The sequence below is a fragment of the Coregonus lavaretus genome (genome assembly GCF_964263955.1).
Source record: "Coregonus lavaretus genome assembly, contig: HAP1_SCAFFOLD_751, whole genome shotgun sequence".
Lineage (NCBI taxonomy): Eukaryota > Metazoa > Chordata > Actinopteri > Salmoniformes > Salmonidae > Coregonus > Coregonus lavaretus.
This window is the reverse complement of record NW_028160142.1, coordinates 102,505-123,617: the sequence shown is the minus strand read 5'-3', so window position 1 is coordinate 123,617 and position 21,113 is coordinate 102,505. Positions and strand designations below refer to the sequence as shown.

General features: G+C 43.4%; 1 protein-coding gene across 1 annotated transcript in view; it reads right to left on the bottom strand.

Moving 5' to 3' along the window:
• LOC311122092 (uncharacterized protein) overlaps positions 1-21,113 on the bottom strand; it is a 183,933-nt gene that overhangs the window by 127,411 nt on the left and 35,409 nt on the right. Inside the window, exons 2-3 of the mRNA XM_084196506.1 lie at positions 6,880-7,164; positions 6,445-6,711 (exon numbers count right to left, since the gene is read on the bottom strand). Of these exons, the coding sequence (XP_084052632.1) occupies positions 6,445-6,711; positions 6,880-7,164 (552 nt within the window). The remainder of the gene's footprint in view (positions 1-6,444; positions 6,712-6,879; positions 7,165-21,113) is intronic.

Below are 21,113 nucleotides of genomic sequence, written 5' to 3'. Positions count from 1 at the left end.
CAACCTGCACAAATTGATGGAGATTTGTAAAGACGAGGTATGAATAGTGAGAAAGGGTAAGAATCTCTTGTTTTTGTCAATCACCAAATGTTCTGAGATACAAATATTGGCCTCAAATGTCTGAAGTACTGTAAGTTCATAAAGCACACGGCTCATCACATTATACAGTGAGCTCCAAAATTGTTGGGACAGTCACACGTGTTTTGGTTGTTTTGGCTTTGTACTCCAGCACTTTGGATTTTAAATGACACAATGACTATGAGGTTAAAGTGCAGACTGACTGTCAGCTTTAATTTGAGGGTATTCTCATTCATATCGGGTTAAAGCTGACAGTCTACACTTTAACCTTATAGTCATTATCTAATTTCAAATCCAAAGTGCTGGAGTACAGAGCCAAAATAACAAAAGATGTCTCTGTGCCAATACTTTGTAGCTCACTGTACTTCATCTGATTGAATGCAAGTTACTATGTGCAATATTTGCCTATTTTCCATTTTAAATGTATAGTACATTAAAAACATCTCCAACAGTTTCTCTCTTCTTGGTCGTTTGTCTCAATGTAACAGACATGGAGGCATGTACTGAGAGCCTTCAAACCCCATTTTTGTGGTCCTCAGTTCACCACCAGGAAGACCACCACCTGGAAGGAAGCAATAGAGATCAGAGCTCATGAAACAAAACATTACCAATGACTAGGACCAGGAGTTTTTCCCTGGTCAGGTCACATGGTCTGGAAAAACTCTTGGTCTTATGTTATAAATGCAACAACAGGTGTTCTTCCTTTCCTTTAAAGCCAGACTAAGTCCCAAATAAAATATCACTTTTTTTGTTTTGTTAAATATATCTCGAAATGGATAGATGAAAGCTTAAGTTGCCATTTGGGTCACTTCAAAGTGATGAATACGTTTTTATGAGTTATAAATAGAGCAGCTTTGTTTACAAATTGCAGGTCAGATTTCTCTCAGGTAGCCTAGACTCTAGAGTATGTTATGACATCATGGCTGGTTTTGTTTTGTTGAAGCGACAAAACAATGTTTGACTTTCATGGCATCCAAATTAAAAGACAAATCCCACATGTTGATCACAAACATAATAACAATGTAATAACAATGTGAGCACTTCCAAATGCTTTCTTAATACATCTTGTGGTTAGTGTCTTTCTCAGACTCATACTTACCATCCTAAAACACTGGATTCTTTACTGACGTCTTAAATTAGCTGGATGACTTGCCTGTGGTTTGGTTGTTTCCATCACTGGGTTTAGCTGAAGAAGAGAGAATAGATCAGGTTTGCATTCTCAAACATCTTTGTTGTGACAATATTTAATGATGATGATGGAACTATTTGATTTGTAACATACAGTAGATCAGGGATAGGCAACCCTGTTCCTGGAGTGCGAGGCTCTGTTGCATCCCACAGTGTGTGTGAAGTTTGGTGTGACGTTCTTTTATGTTTTTAATTTGTACACTTTGTTTGTAAACCATCTGTCAACGATGCTTTACAGTGGTGGGGTGTTGGACTGATCTTGTTGATTGTGTACCCGCTACAGATGGACTAAATGATGAAAACGCTGCTGGCAGCGGAATCCAATACAGCAGAGAGTTCCTACTACAATGCAACTCAAACACGAATGCCATGGATATCCCAATGGCACATATAATCCCTGAGTGGAAAACGCGGGGGAATCAGACAAATACTTAAAAATTAAAGACCAAACTTCCCTTACCCACCTTACCCACCCACCTTGCTGATCAATGCCCAGTCACTGAGGGGGAAAGCGGATGAGCTGTCAGAGAATCTGTGCTTCCAACACGAATACTGGGAGGCCTGTTTGCTGGCGTTTACTGAGACTTGGCTGGATGACAGAGTCCCGGACAGGGAAGTGGAGCCGGCCGGCTTCACACTGGTCAGAGCAGACCGTGATCTGACCGTCACAGGGAAACATCACTGTGGCCTGCTTGTCAGGGACCAGTGGTGTAAATCGATCCTGGTAAGAGAGATACTCTGTACCCCCAACATTGAACTGCTTTCTGTGTCACTGCGACCCTACTATCTGCCCCGTGAGTTCCCCCAATTGTTTGTTACCGTTGTGTACATTCAACCAAAAGCTAATATAGCAAAAGCATCAGAGATTATTTATAATCTGTCACAGAAACTGGAATCCATCTCCCCCGACGCACCCACATTTATTTTAGGGGATTTTAACAACTGTACTTTGCACAAGATCCTGCGCACGTACCACCAGTATGTGAAATGTCACACTAGGAAAAATAAGACTCTTGATTTGTGCTATGGGACAATACCAAATGCTTTCTCTGCCACCACTAGACCTCCCCTGGGGACATCAGACCACAATGTTGTCTACCTCTGGCCAACCTACTGTCGGCTCCTGGAGAGGGAGAAACCTACAGTTAAAACTATTCAGATCTGGAACGACAATAGTATCACTCATCTCCAAGGGTGTTTTGACTGTACTATGTGGGAGGTATATGAGGATATATGAGGTATATGAGGACAGCTCTGATCTTGATGAACTCACAGATGTTGTTTCAGACTATGTAAACTTCTGAGTCAGTTGTGCCTACTAAAACCTGTAAAATCTTCCCTAACAATAAGCCTTGGGTATCAAAAAATCTAAAATCACTACTTAATAGGAAGAAGGCCTTTTATGCTGATGGTTATAGACAGGCTAGACAACGTGAGATCAAGAGACAGATACTGGTGGACAAGGAGGCATACAAGCAAAGGGTGGAGAGGACCCTCTCCTCAGGAAACTCAAAGGTGGCCTGGCAAGGGATTGAATCCATGGCTAGTGCCTCCCAAATAGGCAGGGTAAAAACCAATGCTGACCTTGGGAGACATGAGGGCCAGAACATGGCTAACCAATGCTGACCTTGGGAGACATGAAGGCCAGAACATGGCTAACCAATGCTGACCTTGGGAGACATGAAGGCCAGAACATGGCTAACCAATGCTGACCTTGGGAGACATGAAGGCCAGAACATGGCTAAACAATGCTGACCTTGGGAGACATGAAGGCCAGAACATGGCTAACCAATGCTGACCTTGGGAGACATGAAGGCCAGAACATGGCTAACCAATGCTGACCTTGGGAGACATGAGGGCCAGAACATGGCTAATGAACTGAATGTTTTCTTCTCAAGATTTGAATCTGACGACTTTGTGTCGGAGGTAAAACAAATGGAAGCATCATTACAAATGTTTGAGAGGGTTGTTGTTAAACAGGCTGATGTTGTAAAGTTGTTCAGGGGATGTAACGCACACAAAAGCCCAGGCCCAGACAAAATAACTGGACGTGTTAAAGCACTGTGCTGAACCACTGACTGGTGTTTTTACAGACATTTAGCAATCCTCGCTCTACCAGCAACACGTGCCAGTATTGTGGAAAAACTCAATAATTATTCCCATTCCTAAAGCATCTAATCCCTCTGTGCTGAATGACCACCGCCCTGTCGCCTTGACATCCTTAGTAATGAAATGCTTTGAGAAAATTGTGAGAAGTCATATTCTTAGTGCCACCCAGAAGCTCCTTGACCCGTTTCAGTTTGCCTATCAGCCCAGCAGAGGAGTTGATGATGCCGTTCTTACACTCCTCAACATGGTCTATACACATCTAGAGGGCGCCAAATCCCATGCCAGGGTTCTGTGGTCCTCTGTAGCTCAATTGGTAGAGCATGGTGCTTGTAACGCCAGGGTAGTGGGTTCGATGCCCGGGACCACCCATACGTAAACATGTATGCACACATGACTGTAAGTCGCTTTGGATAAAAGCGTCTGCTAAATGGCATATTATTATTATTCTGTTGACTTTTCTTCTGACTTCAACACAATCCAGCCTTACATTCTGGCACAGAGTCTCATAAGGGACTTCTCCTTAGATGGGGGAATGGTTTTGTGGCTGTTAGACTTCCTGAGCCAGAGGTCACAGCGGGTCAGAGTAGATCCCCACGTGTCGGACATATGCACCACCAACACAGGCTCGCCTCAGGGATGTGTTTTGTCCCCACTCCTGTACACTAATAGTTGTACTAGTTTCCATCCTAACAGACACCTCATTAAGTTCGCTGATGACACTGCCTTGATCAGCCTGTTGCATGATGACGAGGAACACCATCCTAAATGACTTTGTAGAGTGGTGTGACAAATCACACTTGGTCCTCAATACCAACAAGACCAAAGAGATGTGCATAGACTTCAGGAAGCGTACAACACCTACCTCTGCAACATCTATCAGAGGTCAGAACATAGAGATTGTAGAGGAATACAAATATCTGGGTGTCCTCATGAACAATAAGCTTCAGTGGAATAAATGTACAGACCTGATCTACAAAAAGAGTCAACAGAGACTGTACTTTCTGAAAAAGCTGGGATCTTTTAATGTTGACTGTACTATACTGACTCTGTTTTACAAATCTTTCATTGAGATTATTTTATTAACTTTTTGTATTGTTTGTTGGTTTGGCAATGCCACTGTCAGCCAGAGCAATATGATGAGAAGGATTATCACCACAGCAAGCAAGGTACTTGGAGTCAAACAGACAGGCCTGGATGAGATCTTTAAGGTCAGGGCCCTCCGCAAGGCTCACAAAATCATTTTAGACCCAAGCCACCCCCTGTACCCAGACTTTTTGATTTGTAACATACAATAGGTCAGGGATAGGCAACCCTGTTCCTGGAGTGCTGGAGGTACTGCAGGATTTTCTTCCAACTAGGCACCACACCAGACCAACTGAGCCAATTGACCAGGGTTACCTACCCCTGCAGTAGTTGAACGCTTTAACCACAAGCTCTTAAAGACACAAAACCTGCAAAGGTCTTGAGACGTTCTGAAACAAGCCACATTTCTAAACCAGCAACAGGCATATCAAACAAAACAAAATGAAAGCAGTTCTCAGAACTCAAAATGTCCTGATTGACAACCATGGAGCAAATCAAATAAAGCAGAACACTCACACTGAAGCACATTAAATAATTGGCTTTTGGAACACATAAACTAGCAAGGGGTGGCGTTGACAGAATCTTTATCCACAATGTTACCTCTATTGGAGACATTTTGACAGTGCATGAATGCATAGATGTGAAGAGAAACCAAAACCAAACAGGTTATTTCAAATACTCATCAAACGTACATCATTTAAAGCACATTTCTGTTGCAGATTCCAACTGCATAATACACATTTTATATAGGCTAGTCCACACACTGCTAACTTTAAACTCACATTAGTCATCACCTTCTCATACTGTATGTAGAGGTCACTAAAACATGTTCTTCAAATAAATGCTGCCACAAATAATGTGAGTAACACATTTCTGGCAACATCTCCACATATCTGTATTGTCAAAATGGCCCCTTAGAAGTACCATGTAAAAGGTGTGTTAGTGTTAACACCTGTGTTAGTGGGCTGATTGTTATTATTCTGATTCATGGAGTAATCTCTAGAAGACTTCTCCCCTACAGTGCTATAAACTGTATCCATGGTAACCCCAGAGCGAACCCCTGAAACTCCACAGTTGGCAAATGTAAGACATTATCAAGACACTTTCATTCAAATGAAATGCACAATGTGTAACATTTTGGTGAATCAGTGAGTATGAAGAGTTGAACCAGGAAGAGACAGAGAATCATCCTACCGTTTTTTTTCTTCCACACCAACCAAACTGGGGAGTAAAAATACAAATATTTTATAACTTCTTAAAGTACAAGTCTGCATTAATATTCTGTCAGCTATTGAATATGACTTTACCCACAATTACATGCTTAAGCTGGAATAAGAAACTATTTCTGAGAGCACCAATAAACAACCTGCATACAGTACCTGCACACCTGTAAAATAACATAGCCAGCGATTTCACATCTAATATCCATTGTACGCTAAACATATTTTTAGGTTACCACAAAGTGATTACTGTCCTTTTTGCTGATTAATTAATTAATTCAGATTAGGCTCTATACTCTGCGAGGTCCAAATTGGTGCCTCACTGTGACACATTATGAAGACTGTCCCCTACGGCAGGTGGTGCATCTAACCCCCTGTCTTGTCTGTAGCAGTAGCCTGAACACTACAGTAAATACAGGTAGAACAGGTATCCCCTTCAGGGGGTATAGCTCACTGTTGTTGCTGCTGTTATGTCAATCTGTGCTTCAGAACTATGTACATGTGCAGTGCTCTGTTACTATAGAGGTGCTGTTCTTACCTGTTATGGCGGCGACAACAAGAGCTACAATGAAAATGGCAACCAAAGCAACAACAAGACCACCAACTTCAGAAGGTTCTGAAATGAAAACACATTTTGTATTGATACTTTGACAGGAGTTGATCAGGTATTCAACATAGTGCAGCATTCAAAATGTCCTACAACGCTAGCAGTGTTACTGACATATCAATACATAAGACTGTAGCATACTTATGATTGTCCACTCACCTGAGCCAAACACCTCTCCAACTGGCTCGCTGACTTCCCCTTCCCCACTAACAGCGTTATTCAGCTTGCAGGTGTAACTGTTGGTTGATTTGCCAGTGTCGCTTTTAGAGACAACCAGACGTTTGTCTATGACCTTCCACACCCCCTCTCCCACTTTCCAGCTGTAGGTGACGGGTTCAGCATCAGTGGTGTCACCTTCACAGGTCAGAGTGCAGGAGGTTTTGTTGGTGTTACAGAAAGAAGTGATTGTGGGTTTGGGGACTTCCTCTGTAAATAGAGGAAAGAAACAGGAATAATTTGGGAAAATGCTTGTGAGGCACTGAATAACCTGCTGTTTCTACAAGTCCACCCACACACATATACACATGTACATACACACAGATGTATGCACACACAGACACACACACACCCACACACACACAGAGAAACACTTACTGATAAAAGACAGTTTATATGTCTTGTATTGCAGTTTGCTGTTGAACTCCACAGAATAAACTCCACTGTCTGTTTTCGTCAATCCACTGATTCTCAGCTCTCCAGTAGTCTGGTCCAGGGTTGTGCGGCCTTTGAAGGCAGCATAGATTTCCAGACCACCAAAATCATTGTCCCACTCTGCCACCTTGTTCTTCCCATGCTTCCATAGGATGCTTGTGATGGGGCCAGGCACTGTGGACTTGTCTGGTTTCAACAAGACCTCACCTCCCACTTTATGATAAAGATCTGGAAAAGCAGACACTTCATTCATGTATCAACGTATCTAGGGAAACACATTATGGTTAGGGTATAAATAGGTAGTCCTAACCCTATTAGCATTGAAAGTGACATTATTATGAACTTTTACTTTTTATGTCTAGAATTCTGCTTGCTGGGTGTACCTGGCCTAAGTAGTCTGCCCACTTTGCCAGTATTTTCCCCCTCACCATCGCCACTTGAGTGGAAACTGATCTAGACTACACCACAGATGAAAGTCTTTGTCTACACCCTGCCTCAGAGGCTCTCCACTATTATATCACCAGCTAGGTTTCCATCCAGTTTGTGACATATTTTCATGCGAATATTCTAAAATCTACATAAAACAATATGCGCATTTTCCCACCAGAGATACAGTATGTTTCCATCAAACTGATTTCTGCGGATAAAAGGCTGTGTGTGATGACGTAGTGCACATACAAATAACGTTAGCCGTTAAATTCCCATGTACCGAATGAAACATGGGTTTCCATCGCATTTTCAACTCTACTGATGGTTTGTCACAAAAACTGTTTCATTATATAGCAAATCTGCCCAATCTGGTCTTGGCACATGCACTCTAGCCAACAGCTCACAGCTACAGTGGGGGTAAACTATCTACATTATGACATTATTATGGATAAGAGCGAGAATATTTGTATTTGTCCAACGGCAGTCAAGCATTGATCATCATGTCACCAGAATAAGACCCTCAATATTTATTTTAAAGGAGCATCAAGCTCATCACCTTGCACTTTCACCACCCTGTGAAGTTCATCATAACTTCTTTCATCTGTAGCCTAATAAACTGCATGCTTTCCCGATGAGTGGTAATGGGAGGACCACACACCTTATCATCATGTGATTGCAAGTTTACTTCAACATGATGGTTATTATGTCAATATTTGTTTATAAAGCAGAGCAGGTGTCATGGGCGGGGCAAGGGGTCATGCTCGCCCTACCGTACTTCCTTGCCCTTCCAAATAAAATATTGAACTATTGATCATTTATTTGACCGAGACGCGCGCCGACAGAAAGAGTGAAATAGCGCCCCTCTGTCTGCGTATGTGTAGACCATGTATCTGATGCTGTCTGGACAAAAGTAGTATGGCATGTCATACTTTTTCTGGGCAGACAGGATCAGATACATGGTCTACATATAGTAAGACAGAGGGGCGCTGTTTCACTGGCTAGTTTCAGCAGAGAGGAAGAGGCGAAGCGAGAGGGCTCACGCTCGCCCGAATCTGTCCAGAATAAGCCCAATGCGTTTCTATGGGCATAATATGCTGACCTAAACTTGTCGCCTGAATTCCCGCCTTTGGGACAACGGATGCTGGCATCCTCTAAAGTAAATAGATGTTTTGCCAAAATTATATAATTACTCCTATTTTTTTTTATGGGTGTTATAGTAAAGACCATAGGCAGCTCGTGAGATTGATGTTTTGGGGAAGCTTACAATTTATCCTACCATTTCTACCGATCTGCATGAAGGTAATGATTATTTTTATAGGTGCATTTTCGTGGAACAGTTTCATTTCAATAATAACGTTTTAGTTTCTCTAAATCATTGGCACGTGGTTAATTATAAAAATCTCAAAGTTGAAATTCAACTAAAGCTGGGTGGACACTACACGACTTTCAAAATCCTAATAACGCTGAGAATCTCACATTAAACGACCGTGTTTCCTGTCATTGTTTTGGTGTTGCCAATGTAGCGGTGCTCACACTAAACGATGTGGCACAGACGGGGGTCACACACTATAAGATTCTTCACTTGGTCATGAGGATTCTTGATACCACGCTGTCTCGTGAAAACAATGATGTGATTAGATGTACGTAGCTACGAGCTGTGGCTCAAAGCAGCTTCATAAACGTTCAGTCAGACATTCATGCTTGCCATACAGAGTTCAAATTTCTAGCCCACATTTTGAATTGAATAACATTGCTTGTGAACTAGAGAGCTTTAACAATTTGACACTTTGGCTTTGGTTAAAGGCAATTACAAACGCATACTAGTAGTAGACAAGTCATTGCTGCTGCTCGAGATCTACACATTTTGGGTGATGCGAAACAACGTCATCATCTCACTGGCTTCTTCTCTACCGAGCTCTCATTGGCTATTGCTGATCATCGTTCTCAAAACTTGTTGTTGCACATCTCACACTACAAGAGCATTGTACAGTCGTGGTCAAAAGTTTTGAGAATGACACAAGTATTGGTCTCCACAAAGTCTGCTGCCTCAGTGTTGATGATGTTAATTTGCATATACTCCAGAATGTCATGAAGAGTGATCAGATGAATTGCAATTAATTGAAAAGTCCCTCTTTGCCATGAAAATGAACTTAATCCCCCAAAAACATTTCCACTGCATTTCAGCCCTGCCACAAAAGGACCAGCTGACATCATTTCAGTGATTCTCTCGTTTTTTTATTTATTTCACCTTTATTTAACCAGGTAAACCAGTTGAGAACAAGTTCTCATTTACAACTGCGACCTGGCCAAGATAAAGCAAAGCAGTGCGATAAAAACAACAACACAGAGTTACATATGGGGTAAAACAAAACAAAGTCAAAAATACAACAGAAATACATATATATACAGTGTGTGCAAATGTAGCAAGTTATGGAGGTAAGGCAATAAACACAGGTGAGAGTGTTGACGAGGACAAGGCTGGAGATCACTGTCATTCTGATTGAGTCAGAATAACAGACTGAAAGCTTTAAAAGGAGGATGGTGCTTGAAATCATTGTTCTTCCTCTGTCAACCATGGTTACCTGAAAGGAAACACGTGCCGTCATCATTGCTTTGCACAAAAAGGGCTTCACGGGCAAGGATATTGCTGCTAGTAAGATTGCACCTAAATCAACCATTTATCGGATCATCAAGAACATCAAGGAGAGAGGTTCAATTGTTGTGAAGAAGGCTTCAGGGTGCCCAAGAAAGTTCAGCAAGCGCCAGGACCGTCTCCTAAAGTTGATTCAGCTGCGGGATCGGGACACCACCAGTGCAGAGCTTGCTCAGGAATGGCAGCAGGCAGGTGTGAGTGCATCTGCACGCACAGTGAGGCGAAGACTTTTGGAGGATGGCCTGGTGTCAAGAATGGCAGTAAAGAAGCCACTTCTCTCCAGGAAAAACATCAGGGACAGACTGATATTCTGCAAATGGTACAGTGATTGGACTGCTGAGGACTGGGGTAGACTCATTTTCTCTGATGAATCCCCTTTCCGATTGTTTGGGCCATCCAGAAAACACCTTGTCCGGAGAAGACAAGGTGAGCGCTACCATCAGTCCTGTGCCATGCCAACAGTAAAGCATCCTGAGACCATTCATGTGTGGGGTTGCTTCTCAGCCAAGGGAGTGGGCTCACTCACAATTTTGCCTAAGAACACAGCCATGAATAAAGAATGGTACCAACACATCCTCCGAGAGCAACTTCTCCCAACCATCCAAGAACAGTTTGGTGACGACCAATGCCTTTTCCACCATGATGGAGCACCTTGCCATAAGGCAAAAGTGATAACTAAGTGGCTCGGGGAACAAAACATCGACATTTTGGGTCCATGGCCAGGAAACTCCCCAGACCTTAATCCCATTGAGAACTTGTGGTCGATCCTCAAGAGGCGGGTGGACAAACAAAAACCCACAACGTCTGACAAACTCCAAGCATTGATTATGCAAGAATGGGCTGCCATCAGTCAAGACGTGGCCCAGAAGTTAATTGACAGCATGCCAGGGCGGATTGCAGAGGTCTTGAAAAAGAAGGGTCAACAATGCAAATATTGACTCTTTGCATAAACTGAATGTCATTGTCAATGAAAGCCTTTGACACTTATGGAATAATTGTAATTATACTTCAGTGTACCATAGTAACTACTGACATAAAGATCTAAGAACACTGAAGCAGCAAACTTTGTGGAGACCAGTACTTGTGTCATTCTCAATACTTTTGACCACGACTGTAGATTTTGTGGCGATAAAATCAAACATGTTTGAAAATATCGGGATGTCTGGTACTGCTCAAAGACGAGATCGGTAGCCTTCAGATTGCGTCTTTGACCTACTCACATTAAACTAGCATCAGTGATGGCCACGCGCCCCCAGTAGGCAAAGGATTTTGTCTCCAATCTCAAAAACTGGGTCTGGGACAGCCTAATCGTGGACAAAATCGTGTAGTGTACACCTGGCTTAAGGCGAGAGCACCAGCCTCTGCCATATGGACACATTGATAAACTGTGGTCCAGTGGCAGCTAAGGAAATTAGTGCATAGAACTCAGAAATAGCCTATAGGCCAATGCAGCAGTAGGCATATAACTTCCATAATCAACTAAGTAAGATAGATAGGCCTAAACCGACAATTAAAACATTCATCTCTCTACTCCGCCTGTCTGCCTCCCTTTCTATCTGTCTTGACTTGAGCTATTGCTAGTGAAGCGCAACATTGTATCAAATCATCAACTGGCTGTCCCTAGCAAACTTGCATCATAGTATCAACTAGCCTATTCTGGGCCTGAGAGTTTCCCACACCAGTGAGCTCGGGACAGATGTTCAAATCATCAGATGATTTTTGATATATATGACATTTAGCTTTTTCACACCGAGGCTTGGTGATTATCGCATCTCTGCATGTCTGGCAGACATATCAGTATGGATGACGGATCACCACCTCAAGCTGAACCTTGGCAAGACGGAGCTGCTCTTCCTCCCGGGGAAGGACTGCCCGTTCCATGATCTCGCCATCACGGTTGACAACTCCATTGTGTCCTCCTCCCAGAGTGCGAAGAGCCTTGGCGTGACCCTGGACAACACCCTGTCGTTCTCCGCTAACATCAAGGCGGTGACCCGATCCTGCAGGTTCATGCTCTACAACATTCGGAGAGTACGACCCTGCATTACACAGGAAGCGGCACAGGTCCTAATCCAGGCACTTGTCATCTCCCGTCTGGATTACTGCAACTCGCTGTTGGCTGGGCTCCCTGCCTGTGCCATTAAACCCCTACAACTCATCCAGAATGCCGCAGCCCGTCTGGTATTCAACCTTCCCAAGTTCTCTCACGTCACCCCGCTCCTCCGCACACTCCACTGGCTTCCAGTTGAAGCTCGCATCTGTTACAAGACCATGGTGCTTGCCTATGGAGCTGTGAGGGGATCGGCACCTCTGTATCTTCAGGCTCTGATCAGTCCCTACATCCAAACGAGGGCATTGCGTTCATCCACCTCTGGCCTGCTGGCTCCCCTTCCTCTGAGGAAGCATAGTTCCCGCTCAGCCCAGTCAAAACTGTTCGCTGCTCTGGCACCCCAATGGTGGAACAAGCTCCCTCACGACGCCAGGACAGCGGAGTCACTCACCACCTTCCGGAGACATTTGAAACCCCACCTCTTTAAGGAATACCTGGGATAGGATAAAGTAATCCTTCTATACCCACCCCCTAAAAAAAATAAAAATATATATTGTAAAGTGGTTATCCCACTGGCTATAGGGTGAATGCACCTATTTGTAAGTCGCTCTGGATAAGAGCGTCTGCTAAATGACGTAAATGTAAAAAATGTAAATGTATCGAGTGTTGGAAAGATTTTTCAAATACTGAGGAACTATCATTTGCAATGGATGTTAAAAAACAGACTTTGTTTACAATGTGTGAGGTGAAGAAAAAATGACTGAGAAACTCAGCTTATTAGTGGTGAACGTGATGAGATAATCAGAAATCAGACATTGCCAAATGGGCACTTTCCTACATTTGCATGCAGCAGGCCAGGTAGGCATACTTCTATGCATGCTCAGGCACGCATGCTCCCTCAACAATATCAAGACAGAGAAACCAGACACATGCTCATTGCTCACAAAGTACTGCAAACAAAAGACAAGGAAAAGATTGACAAAACTCATAATGGTTATGAAATAAACCTAAACTTGTTTCTCACAAGCGTAGCAGGTTGTGAATTCTGCAAACGATGTTTCCACTCCGAGAATGAGAACGGTAAATTACTGTAATTAATATATGCATTAACAGAAATGTATGTAACCAAATGACGAGGGATTAACGGTACATTTACTAGGTCTACTGGTGACATACAGTACCAGTCAAAAGTTTGGACACACTTACTCATTCATAAAATGGACGAACTACAGGCACGAATATCCTACCAACGGGACATTACAAACTTACGTTTCACCGAGTCGTGGCTGAACGATGACATGAATAACATACAGCTGGCGGGTTATACACTGTATCGGCAGGATAGAACAGCAGCCTCTGGTAAGACAAGGAGGGGCGGTCTATGTATATTTGCAAAAAACAGCTGGTGCACGATATCTAAGGAAGTCTCAAGGTTTTGCTCGCCTGAGGTAGAGTATCTCATGATAAGCTGTAACCACACTTTCTACCAAGAGAGTTTCATCTATATTCATTGTAGCTGTCTATTTAGCACCACAAACCGATGATTGCACTAAGACCGTACTCAATTAACTGTATACGGCCATAAGCAAACAGGAAAATGCTCAACCAGAGGCGGCACTCCTAGTGGCCGGGGACTTTAATGCAGGGAAACTTAAATCCGTTTTACCTCATTTCTACCAGCATGTTAAATGTTCAACCAGAGGGAAAAAAAACTCTAGACCACCTTTACTCCACACACAGAGACGAGTACAAAGCTCTCCCTCGCCCTCCATTTGCAAAATCTGACCATAATTATATCCTCCTGATTCCTGCTTACAAGCAAACACTAAAGCAGGAAGCACCAGTGACTCGGTCAATAAAAAATTTGTCAGATGAAGCAGATGCTAAGCTACAGGACTGTTTTGCTAGCACAGACTGGAATATGTTCCGGGATTCTTCCGATGGCATTGAGGAGTACACCACATCAGTCACTGGCTTTATCAATAAGTGCATCGATGACGTCGTTCCCACAGTGACTGTACGTACATACCCCAACAAGAAACCATGGATTACAGGCAACATCCGCACTGAGCTAAAGGGTAGAGCTGCCGCTTTCAAGGAGCGGGACGCTAACTTGGAAGCTTATAAGAAATCCCGCCATGCCCTTCAACGAACCATCAAACAAGCAAAGCGTCAATACAGGACTAAGATCAAATCGTACTACACCAGCTCCGACGCTCGTCGGATGTGGCAGGGCTCGAAAACTATTGCAGACTAGAAAAGGAAGCACAGCCGCGAGCTGCCCAGTGACACAAGCCTACCAGACGAGCTAAATTACTTCTATGCTCGCTTCGAGGCAAGTAACACTGAAACATGCATGAGAGAATCAGCTGTTCCGGATGACTGTGTGATCACGCTCTCCGTAGCCGATGTGAGTAAGGCCTTTAAACAGGTCAACATTCACAAGGCCGCAGGGCCAGACGGATTACCAGGACGCTGACCAACTGGCAAGTGTCTTCACTGACATTTTCAACCTCACCCTGTCTGAGTCTGTAATACCAACATGTTTCAAGCAGACCACCATAGTCCCTGTGCCCAAGAACACTAAGGTAACCTGCCTAAATTACCTGTAGCACTCACGTCTGTAGCCATGAAGTGCTTTAAAAGGCTGGTCCTGGCTCACATCAACACCATTATCCCAGAAACCCTAGACCCACTCCAATTTGCATACCGCCCCAACAGATCCACAGATGATGCAATCTCTATTGCGCTCCACACTGCCCTTTCACACCTGGACAAAAGGAACACCTATGTGAGAATGCTATTCATTGACTACAGCTCAGCGTTCAACACCATAGTGCCCTCAAAGCTCATCACTAAGCTAAGGACCCTGGGACTAAACACCTCAATCTGCAATTGGATCCTGGACTTCCTGACGGGCCGCGCCAGGTGGTAAGGGTAGGTAATAACACAACCGCCACGTTGATCCTCAACACAGGGGCCCCTCAGGGGTGCGTGCTCAGTTCCTTACTGTACTCCCTGTTCACTCATGATTGCATGGCTAGGCACGACCAACACCATCATTAAGTTTGCCGATGACACAACAGTGGTAGGCCTGATCACCGACAACGACGAGACAGCCTATAGGGAGGAGGTCAGAGACCTGGCCGAGTGGTGCCATGACAACAACCTCTCCCTCAACGTGATCAAGACAAAGGAGATGATTGTGGAAAACAGGAAAAAGAGGACCGAGCACGCCCCCATTCTCATGGAAGGGGCTGTAGTGGAGCAGGTTGAGAGCTTCAAGTTCCTTGGTGTCCACATCACCAACAAACTAACATGGTCCAAGCACACCAAGACAGTCGTGAAGAGGGCACGACAAAACCTATTCCCCCTAAGGAGATTGAAAAGATTTGGCATGGGTCCTCAAATCCGCAAAAGGACCATCGAGACCATCCTGACTGGTTGCATCACTGCCTGGTATGGCAACTGCTCGGCCTCCGACCGCAAGGCACTACAGAGGGTAGTGCGTACGGCCCAGTACATCACTGGGGCCAAGCCTCCTGCCATCCAGGATCTCTATACCAGGCGGTGTCAGAGGAAGGCCCTAAGAATTGTCAAAGACTTCAGCCACCCTAGTCATAGACTGTTCTCTCTGCTACCGCACGGCAAGCGGTACCGGAGCGCCAAGTCTAGGTCCAAGAGGCTTCTAAACAGCTTCTACTCCCAAGCCATAAGACTCCTGAACATCTAATCAAATGGTTACCCAGACTATTTGCATTGCCCCCCAACCCTTCTTTTACGCTGCTGCTACTCTCTGTTTATTATTTATGCATAGTCATTTTAATAACTCTACCTACAGTGGGGAGAACAAGTATTTGATACACTGCCAATTTTGCAGGTTTTCCTACTTACAAAGCATGTAGAGGTCTGTAATTTTTATCATAGGTACACTTCAACTGTGAGAGACGGAATCTAAAACAAAAATCCAGAAAATCACATTGTATGATTTTTAAGTAATTAATTTGCATTTTATTGCATGACATAAGTATTTGATCACATACCAACCAGTAAGAATTCCGGCTCTCACAGACCTGTTAGTTTTTCTTTAAGAAGCCCTCCTGTTCTCCACTCATTACCTGTATTAACTGCACCTGTTTGAACTTGTTACCTGTATAAAAGACACCTGTCCACACACTCAATCAAACAGACGCCAACCTCTCCACAATGGCCAAGACCAGAGAGCTGTGTAAGGACATCAGGGATAAAATTGTAGACCTGCACAAGGCTGGGATGGGCTACAGGACAATAGGCAAGCAGCTTGGTGAGAAGGCAACAACTGTTGGCGCAATTAGTAGAAAATGGAAGAAGTTCAAGATGACGGTCAATCACCCTCGGTCTGGGGCTCCATGCAAGATCTCACCTCGTAGGGCATCAATGATCATGAGGAAGGTGAGGGATCAGCCCAGAACTACACGGCAGGACCTAGTCAATGACCTGAAGAGAGCTGGGACCACAGTCTCAAAGAAAACCATTAGTAACACACTACGCCGTCATGGATTAAAATCCTGCAGCGCACGCAAGGTCCCCCTGGTCAAGCCAGCGCATGTCCAGGCCCGTCTGAAGTTTGCCAATGACCATCTGGATGATCCAGAGGAGGAATGGGAGAAGGTCATGTGGTCTGATGAGACAAAAATAGAGCTTTTTGGTCTAAACTCCACTCGCCGTGTTTGGAGGAAGAAGAAGGATGTGTACAACCCCAAGAACACCATCCCAACCGTGAAGCATGGAGGTGGAAACATCATTCTTTGGGGATGCTTTTCTGCAAAGGGGACAGGACGACTGCACCGTATTGAGGGGAGGATGGATGGGGCCATGTATCGCGAGATCTTGGCCAACAACCTCCTTCCCTCATCAAGAGCATTGAAGGTGGGTCGTGGCTGGGTCTTCCAGCATGACAACGACCCGAAACACACAGCCAGGGCAACTAAGGAGTGGCTCCGTAAGAAGCATCTCAAGGTCCTGGAGTGGCCTAGCCAGTCTCCAGACCTGAACCCAATAGAAAATCTTTGGAGGGAGCTGAAAGTCCGTATTGCCCAGCGACAGCCCCGAAACCTGAAGGATCTGGAGAAGGTCTGTATGGAGGAGTGGGCCAAAATCCCTGCTGCAGTGTGTGCAAACCTGGTCAAGACTTACAGGAAACATATGATCTCTGTAATTACAAACAAACGTTTCTGTACCAAATATTAAGTTCTGCTTTTCTGATGTATCAAATACTTATGTCATGCAATAAAATGCAAATTAATTACTTAAAAATCATACAATGTGATTTTCTTGATTTTTGTTTTAACTTCCGTCTCTCACAGTTGAAGTGTACCTTTGATAAAAATTACAGACCTCTACATGCTTTGTAAGTAGGAAAACCTGCAAAATTGGCAGTGTATCAAATACTTGTTCTCCCCACTGTACATGTACATATTACCCCAATTACCTCGACTAACTGGTGCCCCCGTACATTGACTCAGTACCGGTACCCCCTGTATATAGCCTCGCTATTGTATTTTTACTGCTGCTCTTTAATTATTTGTTACATTTATTTCGTATTATTTTAGATTGTATTTTTGTGTGATTTTTTTTGGTATTCTTTCTTAAAACTGCATTGTTGGTTAAGGGCTTTTAAGTAAGCATTTCACTGTAACGTCTACACCTGTTGTATTCGGCGCATGTGACAAATACAATTTGATTTGATTTGATGAGGTCTGCCACAGGAAAGGAAGACTCAGTGTTACCTCTGCTGCAAAGGATAAGTTCATTAGAGTTACCAGCCTCAGAAATTGCAGCCCAAATAATTGCTTCACAGAGTTCAAGTAACAGACACATCTCAACAGCAACTGTTCAGAGGAGACCGCGTGAATCAGGCCTTCATGGTTGAATTGCTGCAAAGAAACCACGACTAAAGGACACCAATAAGAAGAAGAGACTTGCTTGGGCCAAGAAACACGAGCAATGGGCATTAGACCGGTGGAAATCTATCCTTTGGTCTGGAATCCAAATTTGGTCTGGAATCTAACCGCTGTGTCTTTGTGAGATGCAGAGTAGGTGAACGGATGATCTCTGCATGTGTGGTTCCCACCGTGAAGCATGGAGGAGGAGGTGTGATGGTGTGATGGTGTGGGGGTGCCTTGCTGGTGACACTCTCTGTGATGTATTTAGAATTCAAGGCACACTTAACAAGCATGGCTACCACAGCATTCTGCAGCAATATGCCATCCCATCTGGTTTGCGCTTCGTGAGACAATCATTTTGTTTTTCGACAGGACAATGACCCAACACACCTCCAGGCTGTGTAAGGGCTATTTGACCAAGAAGGAGAGTGATGGAGTGCTGCATCAGATGACCTGGCCTCTCCAATCCCCCGACCTTAACCCAATTGAGATGGTTTGGGATGAGTTGGACGGCAGAGTGAAGGAAAAGCAGCCAACAAGTGCTAAGCATATGTGGGAACTCCTTCAAGACTGTTGGAAAAGCATTCCAGGTGAAGCTCGCTGAGAGAATGCCAAGAGTGTGCAAAGCTGTCATCAAGGCAAAGGGTGGCTACTTTGAAGGATCTATGGCTACTTTGAAGAATCTAAAATCTAAAATATATTTAGATTTGTTTAACACTTTTTTGGTTACTACATGATTCCATGTGTTATTTCATAGCTTATTTTTGTAGTAACATGAAAATGTATACTCAAGACACATTATCTTCACACATAGTTTATATGCTTTTCACTGACAACTCAATCAGCTAGACATATTGCCACGCCCAAGTAGGCACACTTGTAATTTGAAACAATCAACAGCTATTTTTTTTTAAAGAAGCTAATGATCCTCTGTGGCCAAGTCATGCTCTCTGGTAAAGTATTTTGAATGTTTTTATTTAGATAATAGTAATTATATAATTGTGGCAAAGCAATCTGTTCAGTCATGTGGTCAGGTGCCACAAAGAGGGAAAATTACAATTGGCTCAGAACAGGGCAGCATGGCTGGCCCTTAAATGTACACGGAGAGCATTAATGATATATATATATGTCAATGGCTCAAAATGGAGCAGAGATTGACTTCATCACTACTTGTTTTTGTAAGAGGTGTTGATGTTACGTGTGACATGTTTTTCTTTCTCCCAATTTTCTTTTGTAGTGTGTGTGTGTGGTTTAGAGTGGTTGTTCTGTGTGTGTGTTCTCGTTATTACAGGTGTGCTGAGTTGCGGCTGACGATGGTGGGCGTGGCTTCGGTTCGGAGTGCTGGCAGCTGTGGTTGAGTGACTGATTGACTAGAGTATAAACTGTAGAACGTGTGACCTCGAGAGAGATAGAGGGGGCACTTTTTGTTTGAGGAGTTGGTTATTGGTTGTTTTGATATATCTTTGTTTGTGTTTCAGCCTTTCCTCCTGCTTTATTCCACCCTACCTGGGTCCTGGAGAAGGGAAGGGTAGTTCTGCCCATGGGTGTACATTCACACATATATAACCCATTGTTTTACACACTAGGTTAGCCGGGCGGGTGTCACTCCTGTATTTATGGTAACAGGTAGGAAAGCTGGTTAAGGCTTAGAGTGTGTTAGGAAGGATTAGGTGTGTAGAGGGACCTTTTATTTATTTTCATTACTTGGACCCCGTTCCCAAATATTCCATTCTCTTACCTTCCCTGGTTTGTTTGATTGGTCTTTGTTTTATTACAGTTTCTTTATAGGTGTTGTATATTATTTTGTTTAAAACTTTACTAAACAACACCAGAGGGCTAACATTGAGTTCTGGTTGTTGTGTCTGGTTATTTTAGTTAGTTACACCCCACATTTCTTCCCCATCCATCTAGTTTACCTTGTGTGCTGTGGGATCTATTCTCTTACAACTAGATGTGATGCCTAGCTTAGAAAGAATACATTAATGATTAAACATAATAGGTTTGTGCTGTACTGATATAGATTGTTTAACATAACAAGCTGTGATTAATGTGAGGAACCGTTAGGGGGTAGGCTGAGAGACTTGTGACTCACACACACTGCCTCTTTGTTAAACCGCTCAAGGACATGTGTACTGCAACAGAAACAACTAACACCTGGCAACAGGGATGCGCCAAGAGGATGGGACCAGCCTGTGCGCCAACGATAGGTTGGGTAAGTTTAAACCACACCCAGCCTCTACTCTGACAGGCCCAGCCTGGAGCAGGAACTATCTCTGTCAGAGTATTAAAGAAGAACCTTGGGTTGAAAAAGTTAGTTCTCTGTCTGCCCTGCGTGGTTTTTCAGTGGGCCCGTATATACGAACATCATATTGGGTAATTCTTCAACTATGGTACTCTTTGAGCTAGACAGTTTCAGAAAATAAAAACATTTCTACAAACAATTTTTTAGTATCATTTGGTTTCTCAATCTGTCTGGAAACCTTCCCTGAAGTTGGCTTTGATGATTTGTATTTACTAATATATATTTTTTGCCATTTTTATCTGACAGTCCAAGAAAACGGTCATTTCCATCACATAACAAAACATGTATTTTTAAGAGAAAATAATGAAATATCTTCTGTTATAAATATATTTGATTAAATAGCACACACATATCTGTTCAAATTTGTAATTTATTATTTTTTTCAGAAATGTAACTGTAAAGATTTTACAATGTTTACACTAAAAAACACCTAAAACTAGGTCAATGGAACATTTCATTTTCTTATCATAGCTCAAAATCATATATTTCTCAAAGTGTATACACAAATCTTAGCCCTAACCAGTGGCGGCTCCTGAAAAAATTCTCAGGGGGGGCAATTTTTCTGATGATTTAGGTGACCTACACACATTTTAAAAAAGATATGTCCAGCAACAACATGAAGACAGGGGCAGCATATAAGTCAATACCAGAAGCATTTATTGACTGATCTCAAAAGTGTTGGCTTACCAGGGTTGGTGGAGCCCTCAGTTTCATCTTTGCCTCGCAAAGCTAACTCAAACACTCCGCAAAACTTCACACACTGGATTAGCCGGCTGAGGATGTGGCGGTTCTTGCTAATGTCGTAGTAAATATATTTGT